General features: G+C 37.2%; 1 protein-coding gene across 2 annotated transcripts in view; it reads left to right on the top strand.

Annotated features, from left to right (window-relative positions):
• Window positions 1-27,926, top strand: part of LOC136876979 (EH domain-binding protein 1) — a 414,289-nt gene that overhangs the window by 71,557 nt on the left and 314,806 nt on the right. For both annotated transcript variants that reach the window (XM_067150754.2, XM_067150753.2), the window contains exon 10: window positions 18,573-18,748. In XM_067150754.2, coding sequence (XP_067006855.2) covers window positions 18,573-18,748 — 176 coding nt within the window. The remainder of the gene's footprint in view (window positions 1-18,572; window positions 18,749-27,926) is intronic.

The raw sequence follows: 27,926 nt of genomic DNA, 5'->3' as shown, positions 1-27,926 counted from the left end.
TCGACGCTGGTTAATGGTATCCATATGACAGAGAATATGTCGCAGAAATGAAAGATGTACAGTAAAACCTCGTTAAGACGTTTCTGCAGGGGACAACAAAAATGAATGTGATATAGATGATTCTCATAGGGAATCTGAAATATTTGTCCCGAATGAGTAAATTTATAATGTCCAGTAACGGACCATTTATATTGGTATTAAAAATGAATGTGTTAAGCAAGAAAATGTACTACTGAATGTACAAATAAAAACTATCCGACAGGGATATGGAAACGCTAGATACAACTTTCTTTCGACATGAAGGCATTTCATGTAATAAATATCATTTTTGGTCCGTATTGATGATATTAGATTGAAATAATAACATTAAGTTATTTATTAGACCACCTAATCAATACAAAATCGTCTTGGATGATTTACATAAATTTGTTAGCTAATAGTGGGACATGTTTCGCCTTCTCTGAAGGCATCATCAGCCATAGTCTTAACCTTAAATTAAAAATAAGCGTCTAAATAACATGTAGTAATGAAATGAATTTTAAAAATCTTGAAGAGATTTGAAGTAAAATAACATTAAAAATAACAATGATGGTTTGAAAATACAATGTGATGAGATACAATAGTGGAAGTATTAACAAAATTAACATTAGAAGGCTGCTAAAATAAGTACAATGGATAAAACAACAGATTGTTATACAACAAGTAGTAAGATTACATAAAAGTAAAGTTGATAGTCATGGCGGTTATAATTAGACGATGGCGAAAAATCTTATATAATCAAAGTAAAGAGGAGAGAATAAAAGTCAAAGTTAGTCGAGAGATCCAAAGTTCATCATGATCTTGAAGATAAAAGACGAAAGTCAGATATCCTCAACGTATTCTACAACTTCACCATATGCATCTGACTTTCGTCTTTTATCTTCAAGATCATGATGAACTTTGGATCTCTCGACTAACTTTGACTTTTATTCTCTCCTCTTTACTTTGATTATATAAGATTTTTCGCCATCGTCTAATTATAACCGCCATGACTATCAACTTTACTTTTATGTAATCTTACTACTTGTTGTATAACAATCTGTTGTTTTATCCATTGTACTTATTTTAGCAGCCTTCTAATGTTAATTTTGTTAATACTTCCACTATTGTATCTCATCACATTGTATTTTCAAACCATCATTGTTATTTTTAATGTTATTTTACTTCAAATCTCTTCAAGATTTTTAAAATTCATTTCATTACTACATGTTATTTAGACGCTTATTTTTAATTTAAGGTTAAGACTATGGCTGATGATGCCTTCAGAGAAGGCGAAACATGTCCCACTATTAGCTAACAAATTTATGTAAATCATCCAAGACGATTTTGTATTGATTAGGTGGTCTAATAAATAACTTAATGTTATTATTTCAATGAAGGCATTTTACGTCGTGTATCCGCGGGTACAGTGAAAACTGTATCTACCATTTCTGAAGATGAGGGGAAAGTATTAATAGATGTGAAAAACATGAGAGAACAAATAGGAAAACCTTTTCTGCTGGGGCTTATAAAATAACAAGTGAACTGAACGGTGTGACAAAATACCAAACAACAAATATAAAAATATCCAAGTATTATTGCAGATTGGAGGTTATACTCAGCCATGTGCGACTGCGACAAATGACTTTGGCCGCCATTTTGAAAAACTTCAACTAAGTCGAGTTGATCGAGTCAAAACTCGAAAGTGCGAGTTCAACAATCATGACCTCTGTGTGCTCAACGATACGGATATGCATAGACAAGAAAGGGTTCCACCTTATCAATACAGTTTTTATTGTAAGAATTAGCTTACAGGACCAGTTTCGACTTTAGTCATCATCAGCTGAACATGAATACCTTTACATATGTGTCAAGCATTAAGTGGTATTGCCCTTTCTAAAGAGAGATGCCGTAGGAAAGCATCATATCTGAGTGTCCAAATTGGGCATATTAAGTGTAAAATGATTATATATTGTAATTTTGGCATTCAGGTACTTGGGATCCCAATTATAGCATAAATGACATTACAGAAAAAACGAATATCATTTTCAATAAAGCCACCCCCGCCTTAAAAAATGACTACCTCAAAATAATCAATAAACAGAACATAACACGCGCCATAGTACCGTCGAACGACGCACCCAGCTCCACCCCTACCCTCACAACAGCAACTCTCCCTATTCCTCTATCCACTACCCTCACAGCAGCAGACACAAACCTAAGGAGAACGGAAGCAGTACACGCCAAGCTCTCAGATCAAACGCAACCCAGCCACGACAACAATAGTAAGTACACATTCACATTAACACACACACAGGCATTCCTTCAGCTTATAACTCTCTACTCACACTTTATTTTTGTCTTCCACAGATAATATATATCAGCACGCAGATATAGATGAGGAAGGAGCCACCACTACAACTCTGCATCAAGAAATACTTACGCATGACCAAGACCACACCTGCTTCCAATACTTAAAGAATAAGATTCCACTCACAGCTGCACATACTTACCTCTGTCTATACAATCAGATTTTGTTAACAATAGAAGTTCACCACACATACAAGTGAAGACATCATTTAAGTAAATAAGACTTCTTAAGGGAATGACAGCATTGCCTATGAACGCAAGTACTGTATTATTTACAACATTGGACTAAAAAAAATGAGAATGAAGATACACGCAAGACACACAATTCAATTCCATGAAATGTTTTATACTCATTATTTAATGGATTTTAACATATAGTGTATATTTTAATGTGTTGAATGTATTTGTAACTTAGATTTAAGCTTAGATTAGGTTTCATAGACAAATTCTAGTCCTGAAGAAGATGGCTTTATACCCAAGTACCTGAATGCCAAAATTATAATATATAATCATTTTACACTTAATATGTCCAATTTGGACACTCAGACATGATGCTTTCCTACAGCATCTCCCGTTACAAAGGGCAATACCAATAAATGCTTGACACATATGCAAAGGTATTCATGTTCCTGATGACTATTTAAAGTCAAAACCGGTCCTGTAAGCTAATTCTTACAATAAAAACTGTATTGATAAGGTGGAACCTTTTCTTGTCTATACATATGTAAACTATCAATACAGAAATGAAACCAGTGAATCAAGATATAATGATACAGATGCCAGTCCACTTTCTGAAAGATTTTGTTTTCTTCATTAGAAAGGAATTTCACTTTTTCCATATCCATACCTATGCTGACACGACAGATATGCACCACGCTAGTCAATTTCACACGGTAATGTTCCTAATCCAGATATAGGCTGCCATATCACGTGAAAAAATTTCATTGTACTACTCAATGCAAAATAAATTTCTACCTTCTGAATGGAATACAAGCACAAATAGGCTCACTTTTTCCGTAATCATGCAACTGTGGCGACAGCTCTTACCCAAGTTGGAAGTCGCGTTTGTTTCACAAGGGATGACAAATAACATTTTCAGGGCCAGGAAAAATGTGATCGTACTAAGCAGTAATGGTGAAAATTCGTGACGCGATAAGCGAGGTATTTTTATTTAGATTTAATATGATGAGAAACGGGACTTTGAATTTGCGACGTGCTAAGCGGGAAGTGTGTTAATGAGGAACGCACTAACGAGGTTTCACTGTATTCAAAATGTAGAAAAGAATACCAAGTTGCAAACCTCTGTTATTGATTAGATGCTCATCATATTAGGTATGTTATTCTGTAAAACAGTGTTTATACGTTTTCCAGGGAATTGAAGGGAAAAACCTATAAATGTGAAAAATGCTTAAATGAAAGTCTGTAAATATGAAGAAGAGTTATATTGCAAAATATGTATGGCAATATGAAACAATACAAATACAAAAAAATGCACCCAGATATAAAAAAAGTACAAAGAAAGGGGAAAGAGTCACTGTACGAAATTCAGTAGTCTTTTATCTTGGCGTGTTTATTGTTGGCCACGGCATGAACAGTATTCTCAAACCAGTATAATTCAGCCATTATTTCCTGAGAAATGTTGTGGTGCATCACAAAATGCTTGACAGTCCATGGAGCATTGACAGCATCGTTAAAGTCCACTAAAGTATGCTCTTCAGTATCATCGTCGTCATTATTACAGTCTTGTGATAAACTTGACCATAATAGGTGCTGTTATTTATTCCTGTATTCACTCGTCTAAACTTATTAAAAACTATTTAAAATAGTATTATGGTTAAATCAGCCTTGTCAGTAAACTTTCTGTTAATGAAACTACTCGCATTTACTCATCAAACACGTTTTGAGAACAACAAACATTCTCTTCATCAGCGATCATCAGTCTAACTTAGCCTAAATTTAAAGAATGATTGTATCATAATTTATAATATCAATGAATAAACAGTTATTGAAGGTACGTTGGGAAATTATTTTCTCATAAAATATTAAGTTGATATTAAATGAGAATCTCTTTGTAAATAAACTCAAGATCTTCAAATCTTATCTTTTTATTCTCTTATTATTTTCTTCCCTAAATGATTAAATGCTAGTTTATATAATGGATTTTCAAGTGTAATTTTTTCATTTAAACTCCAATCAAAATTATTTTTCTGTACAAGATAAATATCTAAATTTTCCAAAACGTTCATGAGTTTACCTTTTTGAGCCAAATGTATTAATTCTGTTTAACTATTAATGTCTGTGAATTTATGATTATTTTCTACCATGTGTTCCCCCCTTGCTGAATCTCTCTTATGTTTAACAGCATTAACATTTTCCTTATATCTTACATTGAAACTTCTTCCTGATTGTCCAATGTATTGCTGCTCACATGTTTGACATGTCAGTTTGTAAATACCTGACTTATTATACATACTTTTATTCTCAGTTTTATTTGAATTAAAGATTATCTTATTAATAGAATGATAAATAAAGTGAAAATGAACCAAGAAACAACTTTAATTAAAGATCAAAAGGAGGTAAAGAAATTTGGAGTTTTAACTTTGGAAATAATGACGCTTACCAAAGACTGGCTAAAATTTTCATTAAAAAACAAAGGAACATTAATATCGCATACAGAACTAATAACACTAATAATATCATGTTTCTTATAGTTTATTAGTTTTCATGTTATTTCATTAACAGAAAGTGTATTAACAAGGCAGATTTAATCGTAATACTATTTTAAATAGTTTTTAATAAGATTACTACAGTCCTTGCTCAGATCCTCTCGTGCATCTTGCATCTTCAACTATCTCGGAGATAGTTGTGACTTCTCTAGTGATGAGGTTAGCTTCGACATTTATGTAAGTCCTCAAATGATACCTCTTCCTCGAATTTCCTCCATTTGCTTTCATTATCAGGAACGTCTGTAAGTTCTGAAACATAGTGCCATAACTGTGATGTAATGGATTGCCTCCCAGAATAAAATAAAATAGTATAAATTAATTTATTGTTTCAACATTTGTTTGAAGACACAAGATTATTATAACAACTCAGAGAATCAGTCAAGTCTTTTAATGCATGGTACCATGCAAAGTCTGAAAACTAATATTTCACATAAACCTGAATAAAATATGAACATAAATACGAGAAATCTTACCTGTAATATGTTGGTCTTCATTTTGTACTTCTTTCCGACGTTTACATACCTGATTGCATTCTCCATGAGCATCTTGCGATAATACAGGATCGTGTCTTGATTAATAAATTGATTAATAAATTTAATGTCATTTCTATGACATGACATAATACAGGATCGAGCAGCTGCAGTTTGCTCTTGCAATTCGCTGGCAAAAATTCCACAGCTATATTCGTTCAATAAGAAGTACAGTGGAACCTCGATTATCCGTTCCCGGAAAATGTGTTTTCCCGGAATATGCGTTCAAATTACGTGGTCCTGCGAGCACCTTAATTAAATCACGTTGTAAAAGTCCTGCATTATCCGTTCCTCGAAGAAAGGATTTCCTGGATCAACCGTCCAGAAATTCCCGTCCCATCAACGCTAAATCCTCGATCAATCGGTTTTTAATAAACTGTATCTCACAAAAGGACAGCTATGGCATACTTATGTATCTTGGCGTTAACGCCCTGTCATTGCGATAATTAGAGCAAGTACTGTACGGCACCGGTACTGGAAAAGCGATCGGCGGTAAACTTGCATAAGTGACCATCTTAGCATCGCATTCGGGTAGTATTTTTTAGAGAATCTCGAAAAATCATAAAGCAGAGAGTGGCCACAACAATTGTAACAAGACACGGCGCATTTCGACAGCTCTGCTTAAAGATGGAACGAGTTTCGTCAAATGTTCGCACTTATAAAATGTCCATATTATGTCCAGGGTTAGATGTTTATATTTTTACATTTTTTCGATCGTACTGCCGAACAGGTTTTCGGCACTTTGCTCAGGGCACTGTATAGTAACTGGGCTTTCAGGCAGGAATCGAAACTGCTCCTTCTTAACACAAATTCAGTGTATTTGATATTATCGTACATGATTATGTTAGCGAGACCAGAACAGATGTTGCACCTTACATTGAAAAAGAAAGCCATGGGAGGTCTTGGGATTGCCTATTACTGTTTAGGTCCTAATGTAAGACTGGGAATTTTACGTTTTCGTGTTAAAATACCAAAAACTGCAGTCGTTTTATTTGCGCACGTTACATTTAAATGGTTGGTATCATTTCCAACTCGTACTGACGTGCAGCTAGCGCGCTTTCCAGATGACCTCAAGGTCACGAATAACCGTAATTTCTGAAGTTTTGATGATATTTCTTATATCTTTCCAATTTGATTGGACTTGTGACGGGCAGAATTGGATATAATGCATTCGAGAACTTTTAAGAATCGATACTTACATTCGAAACCATGTTTTCGAGTTCAACATAACCTTTAAAAGTCGATGTAGGTCTAATTTGCATGGTACGAGATTTCCAGAAACTGACTACGAACAGTATACCGGAGACTGAATTACAATGAAAGATTAAGAAATGAAGGGATTTCACCATCATGTTGGGAACTTTTGTATCTAATGTGCTTTATTTTATTAGATGAGAGAATTAAAAACTACTTGTGGTCGATTGTCGTTTGGCTTGGCGTTATTAGATTTTTCGAAGGGTTTGGCTAGACTAATCAAAGTTTCTGAACTGAAAGAAGTTTTCACGGGAAACTGACGAAGATTCCCCTGTAAAACTGAATATAAAGAATCGAGATTTTGACCTCGCGTACTGGTAATTAATGCAGTTTCGCGGTCTAACATGCCTGCCTCTCATCCAGAGGGCCCGGGTTCGATTGCGACCAGGTCAGGCAATTTTACCTGGATATAAGTCTGGTTCCAGGTCCACTCAGCCTACGTGATTTCCTTTAATTGTGGAGCTATCTAATGGTGAGATGGCGACCCCGATCTAGAGAGCCAGGAATGTCGGCCGAGAGGATTCGTCGCACTGACCATGCTGCACCTCATAATTTGCAGGCCTTTGGGCTGAGCAACGGTCGCTTGGCAGGCAAAGTCCCACTGGGGTTGTAGTTTGGTTTGGTTTAGGGTTTTTTGTAAGATTATAATTATAAAAATTTCATTTTTGTGATGTTTAGCCGAATTGTTGATGGTTTTAATTAATTCCCGGATTTTCCGTTTTCCCGTGTTGTATGTTTCATTTTCATGGTCCGTCGGAAAACGGAAAATCGAGATTTCACTGTAATAGGAGGATGTGCTGCACATCGATCCATGAACAATAAGATGTTACGACTTTTCACTCTCGTTTTGGCGTCAACATTTTGAAGCCAGTGTTCAAAAGCTTTCATAGTAACCCTGGATTTCTTATTATTGGTGTATTTCGTGGGGAGCATTAGCAACGTTTTTAAAACAATGTGGCTTTGAAAATTTGCCAATTGTCAGTGGAGGCAGCTTTTTACTTCTGTCACTGTTGGCACACAACAGAATTGTTCAGTTATGTTTAAGGTAGATGGAGCAATTCCAATTTCTTAGGAACTTCAACTTGTTTCATGTTGCCACTTTCCTTCACATTCATAATAGGTAATTTTTCAGCAGTTGTAATGCACTTCCTCTTCCTTTCACCCTCGTTCACTACTCATGATGTTAATCACAACTGAAGCACAGAACACAAAGGATTGAAACAAGTATGATTTGGTATTTCACAACTTTTGATCGAAAATAGCTTAAAGGTCACTCTCGTTACCCATCATGCAAATCGAGGGACAATTTCTAAGAAAAGTACAGTGCAAGTCATGAGTTAGTGCTTGAACATTTCTTGCAATTTTAAAGACGAAAACCATAGTAAACATATAAATATAGGATTTTGTCGAGACCGCTGATAAAAAGGAATGTATAATGTAGAAAACTTGTAAGTGTGAAGTGTATTAAAATTTTTTTACTGTATTTGTGTTTTACTGATTATTTTTAAAATTGCTATAAATCATTTAATTAATACATTTTACAATTTGCTTTGTTGCACCGACACATATAGGTCTATAATTGTAAGAAATAAGAAATAAATTGACATTTCTTGCAATTTTAAAGACTATAACCATCGTAAACATATAAACAATGCATTTCGCAAGTGCATTACATCAGTCTTGGGACTAGTTTCAGCCACTTAAGGGCCATCTTCAGCCAAATAAAAAATTAAAACTGATTATATGATAACTATTTATTTATTTGGTGTATGATGAATAAAGACAACCTATAAACTATTTACACAACCAGTAAGAGATAAGTACAAAGTAAATGCAAATTATATCTATACAGTCAAAGCAATTAACGAAGTTTACATCACTATCTACCTATCAATTCTGACAGTTCAAATATAACACATTGAGTGTGAGTGATGTACATCTCACTAAATGTGAATGTCCAAACCTGCCGCCCACTTCACTGCTTCGGGTGTTGCTGAGTTGAGGTCTTCCATGGTGCCAGTGAAAGCACGGAGCGGGCATTCCTGTACTACATGTTTCATTGTTTGGCGAACCTCCCCACAGTCACAGTATGGAGAAACTGACCAGCCCCAGGTGTGTTAGATGCTGTTCTACCTACTCCACATCTCGTGCGATTTGGTCTACTTCAGATGCAGTGTGGCAGCTCGAAGCCTGCCAGTTTTGTGGATGGATTATTAATATCCACTATTGCACGAGGTAGGGATAAAGACCACTTTGTTGACCCTTTAGAGGTGGAGTTGAAGTCGCTGGATGTTATCTTCACGGCAGTCTTTCAAGCAGGCTGGCTAGACTTAAGGCGTGTACATTTCTGTCTGATATCCTCATGAACAGGTAAATATTCATTCTTTAGCATTCTGGTCCATAGCTGAAAAAAGGCCTTCTGTCTGCTGATATGTGGAGGTACTATATTGCTGAGTACTGGTAACCATTGGACCGGTGTAGCACGAAGCGAACCAGTTATGATCCACATGGTTTGGCGAAGTTGTAAATCTGCTAGCTGTGTGTGAGCACTGTTAAGCCAGACACCAGAACAGTATTCTGCTGCAGAATAGACCAAGGCCAAAGATGTTGTCCGTAATATGTTTCCATCCGCTCCCCAAGAAGTTCCAGCCAGTCGTTGGAGAATGTTATTATGACTTTTTAGTTTGTTGGCAGTTTTCTGCAGATGAGTTTTGTACGTAAGAGACCTTTCCAATGTTACTCCTAAGTGACTGGGATTAGCACAATATTGTAGTTCATGACCCTTGAAGAATACCCTTATATGGTAGTTCGCTTCTCAGATGGAACATGGATGTCGCTGTTTTTTGTGGGTTGGGACGAAGATACCATGTTTTAAAGTAGTCATCCAACAGTTCAAGGTCCCGATTAAGAGCTATTTCAGCTTCTGCGAAGTTGGGTCGTTGAATTGTAAGGCAAATATCGGTCGCATATGTGAACTTTCGGGACACTGTTTCAGGCAGGTTGTGGATGTATAAGTTGAAGAGAGTAGGATATAGAACTGGCCATTGAGGCAGACCATTGTTGACTTTGTGGAATTTGCTTCTGTTGTGTTCTGAGTGAACTTGAAATAGTCGGTTGCTTAACATTCTGTCAATTAGTGCTGTAAATTTTATGTAAGGAACAGCTTTAATCAGTTTAAGCATAAGACCTTCCCTCCAGACTGTGTCATGCAGCTGTAAGATCTAAGAAGACAGAGACGCTTTTCAATTTCTTCTCAAAACCAACCTCCAGATATGTGGTCAAGGACAGTACTTGGTCACTACAGTCACGGCCAGGTCAGAATCCTGCTTGGTCAAATGGAAGGAATGCTTCAATGGCCGGTGCTATTCAGTTCAGTATCAGTCTTTCTAATAACTTGTAGGTGACACAGAGTAGAGCTATAGGTCGATAGCTTTGTGGGAGAGTTGGATCCTTTCCTGGTTTCAGAAGGGCAATAATTTTTGACTTCTTGAAGATCGGAGGAAGTCTTCCTAACTGAAGTATGGAGCTGAAGAATGCAGCGAACCATCTTCTTGTAGCCTGACCACAGCTTTTCAGTAGTTCTGGGTAGATTCCATCTTGTCCTGCAGCTTTGCCATTTCAGAGTGATTTTAATCCCTTGTTGACCTCTTGTGAAAGGTTGTGAATAGGTAGCGTGCGGTTGGGTTTCTTGTTTTGCCTGTTTAAGCTCAGTTTTAACCCCTTTCATGGTTAGTTTATTCCTTGTTTTAGAGGTAGAAACGAGGTGATTTGCTATTGTTTCCACCTTGATTGGGGAATGTTGCTTTGGTGGTATGGATGTGGAATCTAATTTCCGAATAAGTGACCATGCTTTTCTACTAGAATGGGAGAAATTCATGTCTTTTACAGTTTTTACCCACTTCTCTTTTCTAGCAAGATCAAGTGACTGTAGTAAATCTGTTGCTTTTTCGTGGCTGCTATTTTCTTCGAATTCCTTAGTCAGTCTGCTGGATTCTTCTCTCCATCCTGGTATATAGTCTATGAAATCATCTAGGAATACATGTTCTTGTTGCTGGTTTTATTAAGCCAACAAACCTCATGTAGTTCTCTAGAACAGGTTTAATCCATCTGATGTTGGCATCATTAGACTTGGCATAAGCATCCCAGTCTGCATTCTGAAAGTTCCAGCGAGGTCTGGGTGTAGATTTTATAACTGGGATCTGAATTCCTATTTGGTAGATTATGGCTCTATGCTGGCTGTGTGGGAAGTTACTGAGCACTTGTCTCCAAACACGGCAAGATGGTGACATAAAACTGTGCGAGACAAAGCAAAGGTCTGGTGTGTAGTCACATTTCCAGCGGCCAGAGTGAAATGTTCCCTTATCTTTGGGGTCATATATCAGTGCAAGGTTGTTTACTTCAGCCCATTCTGAGATCTTAGTTACATTTTCATCTTGTTTATAGCTCCCAGATGTGTGGTGGCTGTTAAAAATCTCGAAGGATGATATTTTGAGAGGGTATTGTGGAAATGGGATCAGGCCCTGTTTCATTGGGTGGTTTGTAAATATTCATTACCATGATGTCTTCTGTTTGTACTGAGGTGGAGAAATAGGTTGGTTGATCACTTGCTGTAAGATACTATAGTTGCAAATGCTGTTATGAATGTAAGTAGCAATTTCATATTTAGCACGATCGTGAGCTGCTATCAATTTAAATCCTGGTATCTATCCCCCTTGCCAATAACTGTTCAGTGTTCTCTGTGTGAGTTTCCTGCAGTACAACGTCAACTGAGTGCTTCTGTAAAATGCTTGATAAATACTCACTTTTGCCTCTGTTAATGCCTTCGATGTTAAACTGGCAGATGTTGATCTGTGGGCCAATCATCCATGTTTGAAATTCATAGTCCTTAGAAGGACTGTTCGACAAATATAGGTTATCATGACCGAGAGGTTGTTTATGACAGTTCGGTCTCATCTTGATCATTGTTGCTCGCTTAGCACCACCCAGGGTACGTGCTGGGTAGTAGTAGCATACCTGCCAGTCCTTCTGATTTACCCGTAAACTTTCCGTTTTTTAACTCTTCTTCCGATTTTCCGATTTATATTTACTTCCTATTTTTGACCAATATAACCTGCAGTACGACCAATACTTTTCCCCTAGGATAAAGGATAAATTCTTATGTGCTTGTGTAATTTATGAAACCTCATTTTCAAGCATATTTATTTGATGCTTTATTTTGTGAGTGTTTCGTCCTTCGCCTAAGTGTATCGTGTTTCCCGCTCTCTACAGCAGCGTGTGCGCTTTATAGAGCTGGTTATTTGGGACGGCAATCGTTCTGCAAGGCGCTAGTGCGCGCTAGCGACTCAGTTAACTGCGACAAAAGAACGAGTTTGTTATTGTGTTGTTCGCGCACTGTTGACTTCGTTTCTATGCGTAGTTTCATCGGAGTTGTAAGCCACATGTTTTTTCTTGCATTTCTATGCTTTCCTGCTCTGTCAAAGTCGTATGTTAATAATGTATGGGACATATTGAATTGTTTTGTATATGGTAGTTTCGCGTATTTAAGTGCATGATTTTAATGAGTTGAAAGATTTAAGGGGGTTGTGTCGGTGACAGTTTCTGGTATTTTCTCTTCTCGTTATGGGCAACAAGTATACCAAACATTATCTCCAAGTGTTCAGAGATACCTATAAGTTTCCGTTCATTTTACTGTCTGATAAAGAAAACTACCGTTTCTTCTCGCATAATTAATACCCTTGTATAATTTACGCATCCCAGTATTTTTGGGTGCAAAGTGAAGAAAAAGAAATGTCCACGAATTTGACGCACCCGCATCTTCGAACATCCATCACGCAGCTCCGCAGGTACTCAAGTAGCAAGCAGCCTTCCTATTGCGAAAGCGGGCATTCCAAACACAGGGCAACGTGCTGTTATTAGCCGTTATTAGCCCATTCTCTTTGGTTCAGCAAGAGAATGAGCCCAAAAGTGACTAGTGACGCTCTATATCCAGTCTGATACAAATATATTTTAAGAGTGTTTCTCGGGTACGTGACATTCTGTGATCTCAAAATTGTTTGTTAGTCCACAGTATTCGAGTAATACTGCATCATACAAACTTGTGGTGATCAGTACGCCAAAACATACGAGAATAGGGCAGCGGGCAGCAAGTATTCAGTGTCCAAATGCAACGTGCTCTACCGCGGTAACAGAGAAATGCACTTCAAGTGACCAAAAAATCACACAAAGCATTTCGCGGACCAAAAAGCAGCAAGTTTCCACAAGTGGAGGAGGATCTGCTTAAATATATGATTTTGTTACGCAACGTTGGATAGGCTGTTTCTCAGGAAATGCTGTATTTTAAAGAATAAGAAATAGCTCCTGCACATGGAATCAGTGTCTTGGATTTGAAGGTTAGCAGAGACTTGATTAGTAATTAATTACGTAGGCCTAATTATTATATGAAGAGAAATGGACTTTCCAAAAAATGATGAGTGATTTCAACCATTTTAATCGCTTTGTGATTGAGAAGCGTAAAGTGAAGGAATATTTGATCTTCCAAATAGGAACCACAGGTCAGATGCCAGTCACTTTCCATATGCCACAAAGTCGAACAATCTATAAGTAAGGAACATCGAGTGTTATTGCACGTGCTACCGGAAGCGAAAAACAACGATGTACTGCAATACTTGCTGTAACAGCCAATGACAGAAAGCTTGCACCTTACATCGTTCTAAAACGAAAAACAATGCCTAAAGCAAAATTTCCGCAAGTGATCCACATTCTTATTCAAAAAAAAAAGGGTGGATGGACACGTCACTCGTACAAGATTGCATACGAACGGTTTGGGGTAATCTAGCGGGTCCCTCCTTCGATGCCCGGCCCGTCTCGTGTTGGACAGTTTTTGTATTTTTGCCGGTATGTCATGTTATTACATGAATTGTACTTTTATTAGTTCATGTTCATTTCACTTCAGGTCGTATTGTCAGCTCATAACGGGAAGAATACCTGATGTGCCCTTATTTGACTTTTTTTTTAAAATCTCTCGCCGGAATTTTACGCCAAATGACGATAACCGCAAATGAGTTGAACCTGTTGTGTTCTATATTATACTTTGTTTCTTTTAAATGTAAATGAATTGTAAATAATTTTTAAATATCTGAATTCCTTGAATGATTTACGCATCCAAAGTTTTCGCCTGTATTTTTTGTCAAAAAATTGTGTTAATTAGCGAGAAAATACAGTATTATGCATTTTGTTGCGTGTGTCAGTGTGACATAAATATTATTATTCGTATGTAAGTGTCGTACATGAGAATGATTAGGTACATTTTCTTGTAACAATTTTTATGTTTTCTTAGTTTAAGATTTAAAATTTAATGGTCAGTTCACATTGTAACTGTAGATATGTATGTCTTTTATCCTGACCTTTTTTCACCTAGACCGTGGTGGAAAATATGTGATGAAATCCAAGAATTAAAAAAATCTTCCTTTTTTGTTTCTAAAAGTTGGCAGGTATGTAGTAGGTAACATCTGCAGACGTAACAGTGGACCCCCATGTGATAACTAAAACATATGTAGTATACCAGACAAAGACAATGTTGCAGGGATAATTATAACACTAAGATGCATATAATAACAAAAATTATGGTTATGATCTTGTCATAATATGATATCTTTAAGTTAGGACCTCAGACAAAGAAGTAAATCTGGAAATGATAGCCAGAATTAGGAATGAATAAATATACAGAAAAGAAATTAAAAATTCCTCCAGCAAGTCTGTGCTTGTTCTACATTAGACATTAAAGGTGAGTCTCATAAAAGAAATGTTTCTCCTTTTTAATTTAATTGCAACCATGGTTTCACGTGAGTATCGTTCACAGTAGTTAAATACACCAACCGTTGCAACTGTCTCGTTTTGCTAAACCTAGTAAGAGCGTGCAGGAGGCGGCTCACCAGCAGTAACGTCATTCGCTCAAGCGCTGTGGCCATATTCCACTTATATCTCTTGAACCAGATAAAATAATGCAGTAGGATTTTCAGCACGATTAAATTTTAATCTTGCTTTCAATGAGTTAACAAAATAAAACTCCAAAATACATTGCCTGGGCCTTTAATAATATTTATTATAATTATACAGTATTGTGTTATGTCTCAATTAAAGAAACAATAAGTTCAGGTGTTGGTGGGGGAGTTAAATTCAGTATCAAACCCACCCTCTCCTTGTGTATGCCACTGGTCATAAAAATTGTCATGGTTAGTGCGTAAATAGCTAGCCAGCAAGAGTAATGCTCTAGACAAGTGTTCTGTGAAAGGAAAACATACTGATGCTGGAATGATAAGAACCTGGCGACATTTACATTGCAGATGAAATAGGCCTTGTTTTGAAATGCTTTACTGACCTTATCCTGGCATTTAAGCAGAAAGAGTGCTAAGTGGGAAAAGTGTGGTATCTTTTCTGTTGTAACCAATGTGGTGTGTTTGTTGCAGTAAAAACAGTAGAAATCCCTGTGACACAAAGGTGTTGGGGGGGGGGGGGGGGGGGGGAACTCTTTTTACCTGAACTAGCTTCTGCGACCACTAGCATGTTTGTGAAATTTATTCACAGTCTGGACACCATGTGAGCCTCAACCATGGCTCTGCCCTTAGCCCCTACCTGTTTATAATATTCATTGATGTTCTACCCAAGCACATCCAGGAGAAAGCCCCATAGTGTATGCTGTTCACTGGTGGCATCATGCTTGTGGCTGACATTGTGGGTTCACTTCTAGGTAAGTTCAATAACTGGAAGGATGTATTGGGGAGAAATGGGCTAAAGGTTAACAGAGCTAAGACAGAATACATGCAATGTAATTTTCCATGGATGGTCGGATAAGTGAAGGTCCGAGTATCAAGAAATTAATTAAAACAAGTACTTTCAGGCATCTTGGTTTATTGGTACAGGATGATGGAGACATTGATAAGGATGTTATCAGTAAGATAAATAGTGGCTGGACAAAATGTCAGGTAGCAGCTCTTGTTTTATACGACAGGAAGATGCCCTTACACCTTAAAGTCAAGACATACAAAATGGTGTTTTGTCCAGTCTCATTATCAAGTAGTTATGAATATTGGGGAACCAGAACAAAGGATGAGCAGAAAATGCACGTTGCTAAAATGCGAATAATGTAAAAGGCTTGTGGGGAATTCCCAGGAGAGGATCTGTAACAGTATTGTCTTTGAGAGTGATGCCATTAGAGGGAAAGTTGCAAGAGATGCGTCTGAGATAGTATGGATGTCTGGATAGGGGACCTGAGTTATATATTTCACATAAAATTTAATGTTTTACAATTGAAGGCGAGCTGGTGTAGGGTTGTCCAAAAATGCAGTGAAAGCTTGAGTCATGGTGAATCTGGAGAGGTCACAAATTCCCAAAGATAAGGCAGAAATCAGAGATATTGGAGGACAGCGACCAGAAAAACTGATGCTGGCTGGTAGGGAAAAGGCTAGAAAGATTATGATTCACAAACTAGACACCTCTGTGGAATTCCGGAGAGAAAAATGTTTTCTCAACAGTTCAAAAGGAACTTCCGTTTTAAATACGGACAGCAACAATAGACATTGATTCCTTACGAGACGTTATGGCAGGCTTGTCAATTTCAAGTTATATTTCATTTTTTAACATTGAAGACAGAACTTTTTGCAAGAAGTGAGGTCAATTTGTGTAAATAATATATATATATATTTATATCTTTTGCAATTCTCAAATAGTCCTTAAAAAGGCATTGGGTTCTTCCATTTTTTCATTTTCTGATTTTTGAGTTTTGTAATCTACCATGTGATTTTATGGCTGATGAAGTCTCACATAGAGGCGAAACATGTCCCTAAATATTTTAAATATGTTTTTATTTAAATAGTTCACTTATAAAGTGATGTGTATTGATTGGGTGGACCAAAACCTAACATTGTTTCTTAGTTTAACTGTATCAATACGGATCTACATGATGAAGTTCATAAATTGTACTGAGATAAATGAGCCTATTTGTAAATACCTTTGCTGCTCACATCTCATTCTTCTGAAACATAAAGGTGATAACTCGCCACCAACTTGCATCTGTGACCTGCAACCTTTAGGTGCAGGTATCAAAATGTGTTTCAGGAGGTAGTGCAGGAAACAGCTGGTACAAAGGGTATATATCTCATGAGTGACAGAGAGGATGTAGGAATGAACATTTTATGAAGATAATCCTGTTCATATGACACCCTGGTAGCAAGGCTCCCACCATGAGTCAGAACAACTTTCAGAAGTGCAACTTCAATGAAAATATAAATGATGATGACGTAGAAGTTGCAAATGAAGGCAGACCAGCCTGTAATAATTAAGAGAAGCTTAGAATGAACAATGTAAAGTTTGAAATGTATGCTTCATTAGATATCATTCCGTCTTGTGCAGTGTGTTGAATATAGAGGAGATGGGTGCCAATGCTACTGCATTGTATAGTGCAAGTGCTGCTCGGGGAGGCAAAAGGAAGATGACGATAAAGACAAACAATTACTAACACTAGCTGAGACCTTGAATGCATGCAATAATCTCTGTGCACACTTATCAGTGCATGATGATAATCGCTGAAAGCCAATAAATATTTTTATCGTTAAGGGCATTTTGTTCCCTGTCAAAGCAAATTTTTACTTGAAGTGGACAATGTATTGCTAAAAAAAAAAAAAAAAACAAAAAAAAAAAAACAACAGTTATATAATATGATTTATTTGTATGTTTTTATGCAAGTGTAGTAGTACTGGGTATGTTTATTTCTGTGATTTTTAACTAAAATTTATAGTTTTCAGAAAATTATTCCTGTGATTTTTTTTTCTAAAGAATATGAGTTTTACTACATTTGAATAGAATGTTGCTATAAATTGCATTGGTTTTGTTTGATTTCTGAAACTCTTCGTAATGGTCTGTGCCCAAGTTAAGCTTTTTTGGTCATAAAGGAAGTTTTGGAGTTCAGAAAGCTCCTTGAAAAAGGTAGGCATACTCTTTGCGGCTAATGTATACAAATATACAATACATCCAGTGTTCTCCCCAGAAATTTTTGTCAGCTGGGTGGTAAGAATCCGTAGCCAGGTGGGTAATACTACTTAAAATTAATATGTTAAAATTTCAATTTATTCTGCACAGGGCATTAACAATAATATCAGACTGGTAAACATATAACTGCAAAATTGAACTATTTTAGTGTTATCACTAACAAGACATAACAGAGCATTTTAAACTTCTAGTGTTCTGCTGCTCGTTCAGAATCATGTAACACTGGGGCTTACCACTTGGTTGCTGTAGAGTACCATCCACGGAATTGACCCCTCTCGAGCATGATACTACGTGATAGTCAAATGAATAATGTATGCTCTGATGTAACTGATGCAATTATCCTGACAATAATAAAGATTTATTATTTAAATAAACAATTTTCCACTATTTACATTTTAATTTTGAACACTCAGTGCCCCAAATATGTATTAATATTATGTAACTAGCACACATCTTCGTTATGTTAGCCGGGCAGTCTGTAAAAACAGCAGGGCTGTTAGGAAGAACATTCACATCACAAACATGAAATGAGTTGTAAAACTATGAAAACTTGATATTGCCAATAAATACATATGGTAACATCCATGTGAATTTTAGACTCTTACAATAAGATTGATCTTCTTTGTTTCAGTGAATTTGATTCCTTAAGTGCATATGATGTTAGAGGAAATTGCAAAAAGGCTTTTGATGCTGGTGAAGCTTTGGGAATTCCTAGAGTCATTGAGCCTGCTGACATGGATGTTCTCGCTGTACCTGATAAGCTTTCTGTTATGACTTACCTCTACCAATTACGTGCTCATTTTACAGGTAAGATATATGAAGTTATCATGTCATTCAGGAAAATTCTGTTATAGGCGTATGGTATAACTCCCTTATTATGCCTTTTAGAGTAATAAAGTTCTTTTTAAATTAATATAGAATACAAATTCAAAGAAAAAGATATTTCTGCTTATAATTGAGAGCAGAATTATATGGAAATCGCTGATCTGTAGTTGACGTTAGATTGTTTTAACAGAGGTTTCTTTTCTTTCATGAAAGGAAACACAATAGTTTATTAGCATTCCTGACACATAACAAAGTTCTAGCATCTTGTAATAAGATAATGGAAGCCCTTTCTGTAAAAATATATATCCACTTATCTGCAAAATTTTCCAAGCCATGCATCTTCCAGACTCCTTGTTTTACTGTAGCTCATCTCTGTTATAGCTCACATCAGTTTTATGAAAATATATATTATCTGTTGAAGAAATATCAGGGAATATGTGGAATGTGACTATCTCTTATGCCTCTGTGACCCTTTTCCAGGTGAGTTGCTGGAAATTGTATCCATTAGCAGAAGCAGGGTGACCAAATATTAAAATGCGTTTGGAGGACAAAATGTTGCAAAAAGAAGACGTTTTATTAAACATACGGGTAATTTAAAATTCCACATGTAACAACACTGTTTTGTGCTTAAAAAGATTGCTCTGAAGTCTGTTACTGTTTTCCAGATTTACAAGACACATGCAGGGTACTACAAGAGCATAAGGCAAAACAAAGAACAAAACTGGTGATGGCTTTAAAAAAAAAAAAAAAAAAAAAAGAGAGGTGCTTAACAGAACAGCTAAACTTTGCAGTAGAGACAGTCTAGGGGAAAGAATAATAAAGAGTACAAACTAAAATGTATAAAAGTGACTTTTTCTCCCTGTGAAGGTCAAGAAATAATGTCATGAAAAGTTCATTATATGTTTAATAAACTGGAAATTTTGGTTTATTCCTCAATGCCCAGAGGACAGTAGGACAATGACTAAAAATGAGGCCATGTTCTCCAAAGGCTGGATGTCTGGTCATCCTGAGCAGAAGGGGGGTTCTCTAATGTTGATGATGGATGGTTGTATTCCTATAAGAGTATGCATTCTGTCCTTGATCCTGAAGTTCAGAATGGATAGCATGCTTTGATACTTCTTTTGACGTTGGCTTGTGCATCTTGAACCAGAGCTCTGCTTGCAAAACAATGTCTTACCAATGGTAGACACCTGCAAGTTCCTCGGTCCCCAGGCAGCCTCACATCTGTCAGTTGAAAGTAGCCTGCATGAAGAAACTTAACATGATTAACTTTCTCAGCAGCACGTTGTGCAGCCCATCATAGAAGCTCTGCAGTTTGGACTGGGTGATGAAAGAAATCACTATCTCGTGTGTACTGATCATTAAGTTCTCTTTCACGTGGCTTTGGACCTCTCCCGAATTGAGTAAGGTAGTGCGGCTTATGGTTGAGCATCAAGATCTATGCTGAACCTTTTAGATAATGTGTTCACCATAGTGAAGGTAATAGGCTGGCAATGGGAGCTTTCTGTACTAGCCCCATTCCCAGCCTACTCGCTGAATCGGGAGTTCCACCTTTACAAATAAGGAGGCAGCACATACTCCTCACACACTTGTGCTTTGCTGTGATATTCCAGGCTTTATTCGTCGTCTTGGAACTACTTGCCAAGCAAAGTTCTGGCGTCTTTTTATTAATAGCAGTAAAAGAAGTCTCAAAGGTTTTCTTCTGCACAATGGAGATAAACTTGCTTCAGTGCCAGTCGCCCATTCAACATCTCTTTGTGAAAACTATCACAATTTATCTATGGTGTTGCAGAAACTGAATGACAGTGAACACAGATGGTTACTGTGCTGTGATTTTAAAGTGTGCAGTATCATATTAGGGCAGCAAGGAGGATATACAAAGTTCCCTTGTTTTCTGTGTGAGTGGGACTCTCGGGACAGGGATCGTCCCTAGTTAGTGTCTGAGTGGCCCAAGAGGAAACGGTTCGTGTGTGGAGAATAAACATTGTAAATCGTCCATTAATTGATCCTCAAAGTGTGTTATTGTCCCCTTTACATATTAAATTGGGAATCATGAAGCAGTACATGAAGATAGATGAAGTCCCTATCAGTTTAACAGGGATAATAATTCCCACTTCACTGTCTTTTGGATCCGATCGATTACCATATTAGCATAACTAAACATTGACATTAGCTAGCTTTGACACCTCAACATTTTATTACTAGCAACGTCTCCTACAAGACGTCTTATCTTTTTTCTACGACTTTCTGATAAATCAACCGTATATATTTTAACACGCTTGATATGTTCGCACTTCTATTTTAAATACCTGATATTGATTTTACTATGGGTGTGGAATAAATATCCCCCTTGGATGATTGTGCTTTCACGCTCAAGGTCATCGTAGTCCTAATGGTGAATAAGAAGAGGATTCATTTTGGTTTTAAACACTCAAATATTCAAGATTAACCACGTTATAATCTTCAAAACTGTTAAAAGTATTTTTAACATACTTTCTGTGCATTGTCATCATTTTACATGTTATAGTATAACATTTTATGAGATCATTATTCAACATTTTATTCTGTAGTTTATAAGATTAGAAAGGTCCCATATCCAATAATTTTGAGATTGATATAGGCTGATGATGCCCATAAAAAGAGTGAAACATGTACCTATGACTTTTAAATATTATGTATAAATTTTAACCACATGAAATAGTGGATTGTATTGTATTGAGGAGGTGAATCTATAAATATTATTATAATATTTGTGATATATGTCATCTTCAATATGGAACCAAAATGAGAATAGTTACTTGCAACTAAGTTGTATGTTCCGAGCTGTCAATGGAGAAATGGTGTGGAATGACATTAGTAGACAAATAAGTTTGAGTGGTGTCTTTAAAAATAGGAAAGATCACAATATGAAGATAAAGTTGGAATTCAAGAGGACAAATTGGGGCAAATATTTGTTTATAGAAAGGGGAATTAGGGATTGGAATAACTTACCAAGGGAGGTGTTCAATAAATATCCAATTTCTTTGAAATCATTTAAGAAAATGCTAGGAAAGCAACAGATAGGGAATCTGCCACCTAGGCGACTGTCCTAAATGCAGATCTTGATTGATTGATTGATTGATTGATTGATTGATTGATTGATTGATTGATTGATTGATTGATTGATATAGGAGAACAGTGTTGAGGTTGATTATGCTTGACTGTAGGTACATTAGGGGAAAGTACTCACATATGCTCCAGATTGGGATAAATACAAGAGTACAGAAGTCATTTCATGCATCTGGGAAGGATCTGCAACATCTGGTGAAAGTACATCACCATTTATAAATAGAGAGGTATCTTCATCAACTGAAATGTATTTGAAGCTTCCCAAGGCAGAAACCCTGCATCACATTGTACAGATAGTACGGTAAGCATACTTACCTCGCAACCCAAAGACATCATAGGATGTACAAGTTATTCCCAATAGGATTAAATTCAACAGAGATGGTTGTGACCACTATTGTTCCCAATTATAATGAATATAAGGATAATTGGGAATTTTTGCAATACCTCCGTGCTCTGGGATATGCTCTTTTAGGATATTTAAAGTGATATATAGCAGTTGCATGAGTTAAAACAAGTACACTTGTAAATCCTTGTACCTCCATTCAAGAAAGGAAGCAGGCGCAAATGCACTATCATTGTATTATGCTACTGTCTCGTGTTCTGAAAATATTGGAAAATATAATCGAAAACAGGATCAGAGATATTGTTGAACCAATTCTGGAGAAAGAACAGTATGGTTTTAGACCAGGAAGGTCAACTACAGACCTAATCTTTGCAGTTAGGATGCAAATGGAAAAACACTGGGCAAAGAACAAGTCCTTATTTCCAGTATTTTTGGATCTTGAGAAAGCTTATGACGGTGTACCAAAAGAAAGAATTTTCCAATGCATGAAAGAACTTCAAGTGCGAGACAGCATCGAGCATGGTAGACAAAGTGAAAATGTTGAACACTGGGAACAGGAGCTGTGTTCAAGTAGTGTATGGTTTGTCGAATTGGTTTGAAACCAAGGGTGGAGTGCAACAGGACAGCTCATTGTCACCACTTCCATTTATCATTGTGATGGATGTGAATGAAATCTATTAAAAGAAAAGATCATGGGGATACTAAAGCCTTCACATTTGCAGATGATGATGGAATCTGGAGTGAATCAGAAGAGGAATTGGGAGAGCGACTGAAAAGCTGGAATGAGGAGTTTAAGAACTATGGTTTAAACATTAGCAAGACCAAGACTGTGGCAATAGCAGTGCATAAGGAGGTAGCGGAACCATTAGTCATGCCAAATGAAGTCAAGCTGGACAGTGTTCCAGATTTCAAGTTCATGGGGATTATTCTATCAAACAACAACCTATCAAAACATGAGGTAAACACACCAATTAATAGGCAACACAATTTTATCACCAGGTAAGACATCTCCTGTGGGATGAGCAAATACCCATGAAAACAAAGATGACATTGTACGAGTCCTATTACACACAGATTCTTACATACAGTCTCACAACCTCAACACTGACCAATGGAGATAATTCTAAACTCTAGGCAGCTGAAATGAGGTTCTTTCGTACTATGATTCAGAAAACCAAGACAGACAAGATCAGGAATGAGATCAGAGAAGAAGTAGGAATACATGATTCACTCCTCAATAAGATCCAGGTATCAAGACTGAAGTGGTTTGGTCACATGGAGAGGATGTCAGCAAACAGAACAGCAAAGAAGGAATTTGACAGAAAAGTAAAAGGAAGATGACCCTTGGGAAGGTTACAAAAGAAGTAGATAACAAGAATGTAGCTTCAGTGCAGAGGTGTTAATATAATGGAGTAGCAAGACATTTTCCCATCCTATGGGAAACTTCCATTCTGAGGGAAACCTTTGCTGAAATGCATATGAAGGAGGGAAGCAATATATATGTTAATGTCAAAGAACTGAAGGAATCGATAATTTCTGCATGAAGGAAGATCAAAATTTCTTTGTTACAGAACCATATGGATTGGTATGTCTGACTGTGTGTTTCCAGGTAGTTGTGGGGGAAAAAAAAAAGGGCTCCTTTACAGGGGATTAAGATGAAGTGATCTTATCACTTTCCAACTACAGTTATATTTGTTTTTGTTTCATATGTCCTAAATTAGTCAATTATATTCTTTAAGTATCCTGTTAAGATACATTGCAAGTAAATTAATATCCATTTTATTTGTAATTTTTTTTCTGACACCATTGTTATTAGATGATCTAATCATTTTGCAACACACTTTATCTGCTCCTTCTCATAACACATGTTCAGTCCATCATAGTCTTCTTTAATAATAATAAATTCAGTAGGGATATGCAATAATGATTCACGATGGATACTGTCATAAGCTTTTTGAAAATCAACAAAAGTGATCACTACATTTTTTCTCCTAATCCTTTGATGTTTTATAATCCATTTGAGACTGATAATTTGATCTGAACAGCTTTGTCCTGGACGGAAACCACCCTGATATTCACCAAATTCACTATAAAGTTGTTCATGAGTTCCGGAATATAAAATCTTGGAAAAAATCTTATAAGTGATACCCAGCAAAGAAATTCCTCAGTAATTACTAGGATCTGATCTATCGCCTTTTTTGTGTGTGTATTGGGTGTATAATTGCAACATTCTACTCTTCAGGAAATTTTTCAGTATTCCATATGTCAGTGAGATGTTTATGTAAATTCCGAGTAGTCCGTACATTTGCATTCCAATATAATGGTCCGTTATTGGACATTATAAATTTTCCAGCTAACTCATTCTTGGTTGCCTGCGTTTCGCCCTCGTGTGCTAAGTTAGGCTCGTCAGTTGGGACTTAGCACACCACCCAAGACGCAAGGCTAGTGCATACCGTGGAGGCCACTGCATAGCCTATTTGAAGCCACCAGCAGTGCCAATGCACTATGAGAGCTATGTCTCATTTCCAAAAATAGATGCCTGCCTGGCCATCAAATTATAAATTTACTCATTCGGGACAAATATTTTAGGTTCCCTATTTGGTATTATAAATTTACTCATTCGGGACAAATATTTTAGGTTCCCTATGGGAACCAACATCTACATCATTTGCATTCCTCCAAATTTCCTCTACTAGTTGATTCTCTCCCGCCGCTTTAAAATTTTTAAGTGAATCAATAGCTGCATGCACTTCATCGTAAAGCAGTGGTATGATCTTTTCCAGAGGTGTTTCATTTCTGGGATACAGATCAAATTCAAAATAATCTTCAGGTTCATCACTATTAAGTAGTGTTTTGAAGAATTCAGCCCAAATTATTGCATTGTCATAATCATTATGGGCCACTATTCCGTTCGTATCCATCACAAGAGTAGGGGGAGTATAATTTATTTGGTATTGTTTAAATGTCCATAATAGTCTCTTGTTTCGTGGTGATTGAAAGCTTCATCAATAGATTTTAATGTTTCCTTCTGATGGTTACTTTTAACCTTCCTGTTTTCTTTGGCCGTTAATCATCTAGCATTGATTAATTCTTCCCTAGAAACAATCGATGAAATTAAATTATGGTTTCCTTTTGGGAACCTTATTTTTGATCTTCGCTAGAACTTTGTTTTTTGTTGCTGGTCATTCAATCAAGCTTTATGCTGATGTACTATCACACACTTCATTCCACCATGCATTTTAAATTTTTTTTTTTTTTTAATAGGAGCAACTTCTTCTGCTAAGGCTTTTTAATTTATCAGTGATCCCCAAGTTGTCACTTAAAAGCGTTATGGATTTCTCAAAGTATACTGGATTATTAATGACTGACCTAGGTACATACATTCTTTTCCTAATGAATTTTTGCAGTTTACTTTTCCTTTTAGGAGTTATTTTTATTATAATCTGTGAGATACACACATTTAAAAAAAAAGTGTTGCATCACCTCGGTTCCAAGATCGCCGGAACACTGACGTTAAATGTTTATATTCCATCAAGAACACAGTCCCTTTGACTGTTCCTACACGTCACTAAAGAAATCTGCCCAAAGATGTAAACAACCATGCATGAGCAGGGCCTATTAGACTGAGTGCGCACAGCAGCCGATCAGTTCCAGTTATTTCACCAGGAAGGAGGTACACTGCTTGTGTTGTCTGCAGTTCTGCCATGCCTAGAAGATCAATACTGCAGTTTGATCGTATCCACATTGTTGTGTTGTCTCAGGAGGGGCTCTCATCAAGGGAAGCTTCCAGACTTCTTCGAGTGCACCAAAGCAATGTTGTTCGGACATGGAGGTGGTACAGAGATACAGGAACTGTCGATGACATGCCTCGCTCAGGATGCCCAAGGGCTACGACTGCAGTGGATGACCACTACTTACGGATTTCAGCTCGGAGGAACCCTGAAAGCAATGCCACCATGCTGAATATTGCCTTTCATGCAGCCACAGGACATCGTGTTTCGACTCGAACTGTACGCACTGGGCTGCATAATGCGCACCTCCACTCCCGACGTTCATGGCGGGGTCCATGTTTGTAACCTAGACACCATGCAGCACAGTACAGATGGACCCAACAACATGCCGAATGGACCCATCAAAATTGGCATCACGTTCTCTTAAGAGATGAGTGTCTCATATGCCTTCAACCAGACAACGTCGGAGTCGTGTTTTGAGGCAGTGTGGTCAGGCTGAACGTCTTGGACACACTGTCCAGCAAGTGCAGCAAGGTAGTTGTTCCCTGGTGTTTTGAGGTGGCATCATGTGGGGCCGACATAATCACTGGTGGTCATGGAAGGGGGCAAAACGTCTAATAGATACAGAAATCAATCAATCAATACTGATCTGCATTTAGGGCAGTCGCACAGGTGGCAGATTCCCTATCTGTTGCTTTCCTAGCCTTTTCCTAAATGATTTCAAAGAAATTGGAAATTTATTGAACGTCTCCCTTGGTAAGTTATTCCAATCCCTAACTCTCCTTCCTATAAATGAATATTTGCCCCAGTTTGTCCTCTTGAATTCCAACATTATCTTCATGTTGTAATCTTTCCTACTTTTATAAACACCATTCAAACTTATTCATCTACTAATGTCATTCCACGCCATCTCTCCGCTGACAGCTCGGAACATACCACTTAAAAACATATCAGATGTAAGGCTTTTCAGGCGTTTGCTCTATTAACCAGCGTTTCGTCTTAGGTCTGACACTAGACTCGTCAGAGTGGGATGTGTCAGACCCTACCCACTGATGCTGGGTGTATGCAGGTGAGCTTATCAGAAGCCTATATATGAGGCACAGTCTGATAACTGCATACGAGAGATAAATCTCCACAATGGAATTATTGCCCGCTAGCAATTCCGAATGGAAATTTCTAAATTCCCATGGTGGGAATAAGATATTTTTCACCAATAGAGCATGTTAAAAACATATCAGATGTAAGGCTTTTCAGGCGTTTGCTCTATTAACCAGCGTTTCGTCTTAGGTCTGACACTAGACTCGTCAGAGTGGGATGTGTCAGACCCTACCCACTGACGCTGGGTGTATGCAGGTGAGCTTATCAGAAGCCTATATATGAGGCACAGTCTGATAACTGCATACGGGAGATAAATCTCCACAATGGAATTATTGCCCGCCTAACAGTTCCGAATGGAAAATTCTAAATTCACATGGAGGGAAGTAGATATTTTTCACCAATAGAGCATGTTAAAAACATAATTCCATAATAATTCCATTGTGGAGATTTATCTCCCGTATGCAGTTATCAGACTGTGCCTCATATATAGGCTTCTGATAAGCTCACCTGCATACACCCAGCATCAGTGGGTAGGGTCTGACACATCCCACTCTGATGAGTCTAGTGTCAGACCTAGGACGAAACGCTGGTTAATAGAGCAAACGCCTGAATAGCCTTACATCTGATATGTTTTTAACATGCTCTATTGGTGAAAAATATCTAATTCCCTCCATGGGAATTTAGAATTTTACATACCACTTAGTCGAGCAGCTCTTCTTCTTTCTCTCAATTCTTCCCAACCCAAACATTGCAACATTTTTTTTACGCTACTCTTTTGTCGGAAATCACCCAGAACAAATCAAGCTGCTTTTCTTTGGATTTTTTCCAGTTCTTGAATCAGGTAATCCGGGTGAGGGTCCCATACACTGGAACCATATTC

The sequence above is a fragment of the Anabrus simplex genome, chromosome 7 (genome assembly GCF_040414725.1).
Source record: "Anabrus simplex isolate iqAnaSimp1 chromosome 7, ASM4041472v1, whole genome shotgun sequence".
Taxonomy (NCBI): domain Eukaryota; kingdom Metazoa; phylum Arthropoda; class Insecta; order Orthoptera; family Tettigoniidae; genus Anabrus; species Anabrus simplex.
The sequence above is the reverse complement of the archived record's forward strand: the minus strand, read 5'-3'. Positions and strand labels throughout refer to the sequence as shown.